This window comes from Phoenix dactylifera, chromosome 1, assembly GCF_009389715.1.
Source record: "Phoenix dactylifera cultivar Barhee BC4 chromosome 1, palm_55x_up_171113_PBpolish2nd_filt_p, whole genome shotgun sequence".
Classification (NCBI taxonomy): Eukaryota; Viridiplantae; Streptophyta; class Magnoliopsida; order Arecales; family Arecaceae; genus Phoenix; species Phoenix dactylifera.
This window is the reverse complement of record NC_052392.1, coordinates 5,069,603-5,076,184: the sequence shown is the minus strand read 5'-3', so window position 1 is coordinate 5,076,184 and position 6,582 is coordinate 5,069,603. Positions and strand designations below refer to the sequence as shown.

Here is a 6,582-nt window from a genome sequence, read left to right as displayed (position 1 = left end):
ACAAGCATGGGGAGAGTAGCTAGAGAAACTGAGAAACCTAGTAGCAGACTTAGAAGACATCAAACTACGACTGATACTACCAGTCTATTACCATGTACGTACGTAATATCTATGAGATTTCTAGTAGCAGCCATGGAAACCTAATAGTAGCTACTGGTAAACTGCTAACTAAGAGCAACTAAGTCAAACGACAAACTTACTACTGCTAATATTAGCTGGCTAGCCACTGAAACCCTGGAAGGGCATGGATGACGATGAGTCGAGGAGGCCGATGGCAGGTGTTGCGAGGCGGGGCTCGTATGCGAATCCTCGAAGGCCTCCACCAGCGGCGGCGCCGCGGATGAACGGGCATGGTGGCGCCCACCGCCATTCCTTGCGATAGAAATCAAACAGGAGGACGTCAGTAGATCCTTTAATGGTGATGGCCATGAATTCGGCATTCCCGACACACTCGAATCCCCGGCCAGCTTCTGCCTCACTGAACCGCACGTAGACCTCCTGCGGCATCCGCTCGACCTCGGCCCAGGCGCGGCCGCACGGCTGCAGTGACCAGAGACGGACGCTGCGAGGCACGCTGAGCCTGCTCTTCTCGACGGCGGCAACCAGGAGGACGCGGCCGCCGCACTCGGCGAGGCTCGGGGAGCGGAGGAAGCGGCGCATGGGGGGCTGGATCTTGCACCAGGCGTTGGAGGCGACGTCGTAGGCTAGCACGGCGAAGGGCCCGCAGCTCATGCAGTAGAAGCGGCCGGCGGCGAAGGCCATGCGGCCGGGGTCGATGTTGCACAGCCGGGGGAGTGCGCTGGCGGTGGCCCAAGGGGAGTAGAAGCCAGTGGCGCCGTCGGCATGAAAGCACTCGGCGGTGAGGTTCTTGACGGCGAAGGGAGAGATGAGATCGTCGCCCGCGAGGACGACTGAGAGAGAGGAGGGGCCGGCCGCAAGGCCGACAGAGGGGAAGAGGCGGGGGGTGGGCGAGGGGGGAGGTGGGAGGAGAGCTTGGAGAGGGGGTTTAGGAGGAGGAGGGACTTGGCGCCGGGATCGTCGGAGAGGAAGCAGAGGAGGCCCGCGGAGGAGGCGGCGGGGGAGAAGCCGCGGGGGAGGAGTGGGGAGAGTGGGAGTCGGAACCAGGCGGGAGTGGCGGGATCGAGGAGGAGGAGGGCAGCGGGGGGAGGAGGGGGGCCGGCTGCGGAAGGGGAGTAGAGGAGGGGAGGACGGGGGGGAAGGAGGAAGAAGGCGAGCCAGGGGAGGCCGGGGGAGAGGCGGAGGTGGGCTTCAAGAAAGCTGTCGGAAAAGAGGAGGGAGTACCAGCGCTTACAGACGGAGCGGAAGCGGAAGAACGCCGGCGGCGGCAGGAACGCAAGGACTCGGTCGATAAGGCCTTGCGGGAGGTGCCTCCAGATGCGGCTGTCCATGTGGACGCCGGAGGCGGTGGAGGAGGTGGCGATGGTGGCAGTCATAGCGGCGGTGGTAAAGGCTGGGTCCATTAGCTCACGGTCGTCAGTGGTGGTGATAGCAGTGGTGCAGTTGGAGAATGCTTCTTCACGTAGGTTGTTGTTGTTGTTGTTGTTATAAAAAGAAAAAGAAGAAGAAGAGGAAGAGAGGAAGTAAAGGGGTTGGAGACTGCTGCTTTGCTGTTGGTGGTGGTGTTGTTGCGCTGTGTTTTCCATGTATCTGTCTATATCTTTGGATATCTTCAGCTGCTCCTCTCAAGGAGGGAAGGGGAGAAGGACGCATTAAGGGACAGGAGAACAGTGGCAGTGAAGGAGGCGGAGCGTACGAACTGCTGGCTTTGTACACAACGTGAAAAACCAACTCGAAAGAGGATCAAAAAAAAGAAAGAAAAAAAAGAGGAGGGGGTGCCATGTAATGAAGTGGGAAAACCCTAATGACACTGAGGATGTTGGGTGTTCAGCTCTCAACAGCAGAGAGCCAGATAATGATGAATTTTTTTTTTGGCTTAGATCATGTCATTGAGATCCTGCGGTGTAGCCCACTTGATACATGTGTTCTATAATTCTATTCCGCTATGGCGGTTATAAATGGTTATAGAGTGACCTCAGTCGCCGCCCATCGTCGAGCATTCTTCTGTCTCTTATTAGCTTGCTCATGCACCATATCTTGCACGCCTAATAATGCACAAAGTCTTAAATATTTCAAGAAGATCCGGGAGATCGGCAATTATTCGGCAAAATTCTTGATAGTAGGATCTGAATCCTCCTTGTCCTAAAGTCATGTGAAGTCTCTTCTTTCCAGTTCTTTTCACAAAGGTCCCATGAGGAGTGGCATTTGATGGGGCTGAATTGTCATCAACGGACAGCTAAAGCGGACTTAGGGTTTGGGTACTTGCTCTGTACCTGAAGATAGATAAAGAAATGCCTCATAGAAAGGTTACAGAACCTATCCGACTCTTGCTTTCTTATGAAAAATACTTGCATTTTTGTCTCTATATATCTATGCATGCTGGTGGGAATGCTCTTATTTCATCCAGCATTCTAAGGCCAATAATATCGGTTGTCCTGCTTCAGTTAAAAAACAATGTAACAATATGTCAATAGAACTTTAGCAAAACAAGGTATCATTCTAGCATTAAGTCTGTTTTATATGGGAAAAACCGTAGCTCAGAATAATAACAGCTGCATCACGTATAATGTACCTCCAGTAATACTATACATACATATATATATATATATAGTGGAAATTTTGGAATACATTTATTATAAATTATAACAACTTTTACACGCAGTAATATAGCCATTGGTTATCCTCTAAACAATTTATCCATGGATATTTTCATCTAAGAAACATATAGTATGAGAAAAAATGGTGATTTTAGCCATATTCTCCAGCTACTTCCTTATAAAATATTGGCTAATAATGGTTGTTGCAAGTTATCTGAAAAGTTTTTCTATAAGGCTAGGTTGGACAAGCAATGACAAGCTAGTTGCCTAGTTCCATCGTAATGCTCAACAATGCTAGCTGTACATGAATTTGCCAACTTTGTTTACGGCTCCCTGGTAACCTCTTATCAAAACCTTGGTTTACTTGGCCCTGCACAGAGTTTCTGCTGTTGGGAACCGAGCAGCAGATCTATATAGCGGTGGGAGAGGGGTTCCCTTAACGAAAAATAGTGGTAGATAATAGTACAGAGACTGGGTTCATACGTCCAATCCTGTGCTGGGGGGTTGATGGGGCACTGCTGCTTTGGCGTGAAGAGTGGTCAGAGGACAGTGGAAGGAAGAGAGAGAGGAAGATGTTTTGTTTCAAAAGCTTGCTTTTTGGATATTTGATGGATGGATAGATGGATGGAATTTTTTTTTTTTTTGCTAATTTCATCTGAAGTCATCTTTTTCTTGGCTACTCCTCTTTGTTGCTATATTTGCTAAGCTAGGGTTCTGCTCCCTCCGCTTTGCCGCTTTCTTTATGGCTTGTTCTATGGTTTGGGGGCTCGTGATTCGATGCGTTTGCGTTGGTGTCAGCTACAAGGATGTAATAAATGGACGTCCTGTCTATCGTCTAGCGTTCCTTGACTTCCTCTCAACTCTTTTTCGTCTCAAGAAAGACATGGGTGCACCACGCCTTCTCGTAGCCCATGGGTTCAAATCTCACCCATGTCATGGCCTCGGCTGGCTGCATGGGTTGGGTCTTGGGCATGAGAAAACCTCAAAACCTAAACCTAGCATGGCCTTTGCATCATCATGTGATTGTCCTATAATTCTGCCACGTAACATGCTCACGAAAGGCTCGGAATATTGTATCTTTTGCATAAAAAAATATTTTTTTTTGCAATATCAACTGTAGGATTAGATCGCATGATAGCTCCTTCGATATCTATACAAGCAGATGGAAGAAAGGAGTGATTCAAGATCTGTATAAGATGTGATTCAATGGTTGACGCTGTAAAAGAAGATCAATTATTTTTTCGCACAAACGAAACGATACAACCCAAACTAAGGATGAAAATCGATAGGATAATATCCATTCGGATTCATTTTTCATATATGAAACTATGCGAATATAGATGTAAATTTGAGCATGCAGCTAATATCTATATCTTTATCCATATCCATCAACAAAAAATAGATATAAATAGATAGCTACTTGATTGGTATCGGAATATCTAATTCTATTTGTAACCCTATTTAATTTTATATACCATATTAACATACTATTAACTTGATTTACCATCTACTTAATACTATTTTTGATTTTGTGGTCAAAATTTTTAATTATTTAATTTATTTTTGTATATATATGCATATTTTTAGTATTCGATTTGTATTCATATTTATTTAAAATAAATATAAATATTAATTTTTGTAACTAACTAACATATGTGTATTTATATATGTATTCGTCAAATAAAATAAATTTGAAAATGAATATATTGGTATCCGATTTGTTTTCAACAGTAATCCGAATCCATTCAATGATAGGAGCAGAATTACCTGACCTAATCCGGAGTTGGAAGATATTCTAGTTGAGGTTGGACTTCAGTTAGATTCTTTAAATTTAGACAATGCTTGGTTTAGGAATAAAAAAACCACAGAATATTTGCCTCAGGTGTCATAACCACAAAATAACTCCATCCTGTCGGTCCAAAAGACCATTTTGACAGCATATTTACCTAAATGACAAATGGATTGAAGAACGTTCCAACAGGTGAGGGAGAACGGGGGCTCACTATGCTAGATGGCAAGGGGGAGGCTTCGTGTTGATTTGCAGTTGGTCATCGCATTGGCATCGTATTGAGCACCAGAAAAGAAAAGCAGGGATTAATCATTAAAACGACAAAAAGGAAAAGCAAGGATTTGGGTGTGGGAGAGAACATAAAAATAAGATTCTTTTACTTGGAAAATATCCAAGCTATCATATCAGATGGTAACACCTGTTCAAGACTTGGACTTGTACTCTAACAAGAACACAAAGCTTCCCTACCAAAAAGGAGAGGGAAAAAGACAAGAGGAAGAAGACAGCCCTGGCCAACTCATTCAGGTAATATTAGTATTCAAATGATAAATTTTGAGGCAACAGTTTACCGTTTCACTAATCGCTTCAACCCCAAAAAAAAAAAAAAAAAAACTTGTGCGAAGTCCTTCTGAGAACACAGCTGCAACAGAACCTCTCTGAATTGAAAAAAGAAAATTACTTAAATCGCTTCGTAATTTGTTATTTTTTTTAATATTTTTAGATATATCAATATTAGAACGGTATGAATCATCTATTTTAACAAAAAAATATATTTATGTAGTTCTTGATAATGAAACAATAAGAAAATAGAAAGAAGAAATATTTTGACCGCCCACTTATTTTAAGAACCTAACAGCATCAAAGACAGCCCAATATATTATATATATATATATATATATATATATAGTGTCAAATTATTTTAAATTATTTCACCTAGTGTTAATTTTTGTGTTAAGAAGTATTGACAAGTTAGTTATTTTTAACCCTGATCCAATATATATATATATATATATATTCCCATAACAAACGAAGTAGCTCCTAACTTTCGGTCGCTGGGACAAAATAATCCCAATTATCTAGCTAACTGATTTATTTGATCGTCATCTGTTAAATAATGAACGTAGTTTTGATTTTTTTTATTACTTAAACACAAACTTTTGGGAAAAAAGAGAGAGGGTATGTCATCCATTTTAAGTAGTTTGTATTATCATGCTAAAAGAATTGAAGTATAATCATCATTAAATAAAGAGTGATCAACCAAATTAACGATTAGTCGAATAATATAGACTATTTTGTCCGAATAAGAAAAAAATTAAGTATTATATGTTTTCCAAACAAAAGAGTACTGTTTTTTTTTTTTTTTTTTTTTGCTTAGAAAAAGGGGTAGGGGGGAGGAAGCTTAGAAAAAGGGGTAGGGGGGAGGAAGGGACAAGCCCACCCCCGCGTAGCAGCTCCACTGGGCCCCCGCCCCGCCAGGAGAATGTTCAATGCGGGCAGAAATGGCCGTGTGTTGGGCACCCCGACCGGTTTTACTCATACCCTCCCCACCCGTAGGCCCGGCTCAGCTACTCCTCTGAGCTCTGGCTCGAGTCCCACGTGTGAGTACGTCACACCCGGCACCACCCCGGCTACTAGCGGTTCAAGAGCGGTCCTACACCACAAGTCCAAGCAGTGGCCAAAGTAGTGAGCTCCGATCCACAATTTAATCGTCGCCGCAGCGATTCGAACTTGGGACCTTATGGTTAGAATTGCTGCCCAGTACCACTAGGCTACCACCTTGGTGGCAAAAGAATACTGTTTTCGAATTGGCTTGGAAAAGGGGGATCAACATCACATCGAAATCCTAGTATTTCAACTCAATAACCTTTTTAAAATTGAAATTAAAGAATTCAACATGTCCCGTCTCTAGAAAAACTAGGTCCCAACAAATCTTTATTGATAAAAAAAAGGATTAATTTGGAATTTGGTTAGCAAAGAGGAACTAATAACTCTCAATTCCTAATATATATTAATTCTAAATGCCTGCATGAGAATAAGAAGAAGAAAGAGAGAGCAACAAATTTAGAGCAAGGGTTAAGAAATGAAGATCATGGTATCCATATCGGAAAGCATCTTAGT

General features: G+C 43.3%; 1 protein-coding gene across 1 annotated transcript; it reads right to left on the bottom strand.

The window, feature by feature from the left end:
• Positions 1 to 219: 219 nt before the first annotated feature.
• LOC103721086 (protein ABERRANT PANICLE ORGANIZATION 1) lies at positions 220 to 1,481 on the bottom strand. Its single transcript, XM_008811127.2, is given in 2 exon segments — positions 220 to 1,001; positions 1,004 to 1,481. Coding segments are annotated over 2 exon segments (1,260 nt in total).
• Between the last annotated feature and the right edge of the window lie 5,101 nt (positions 1,482 to 6,582).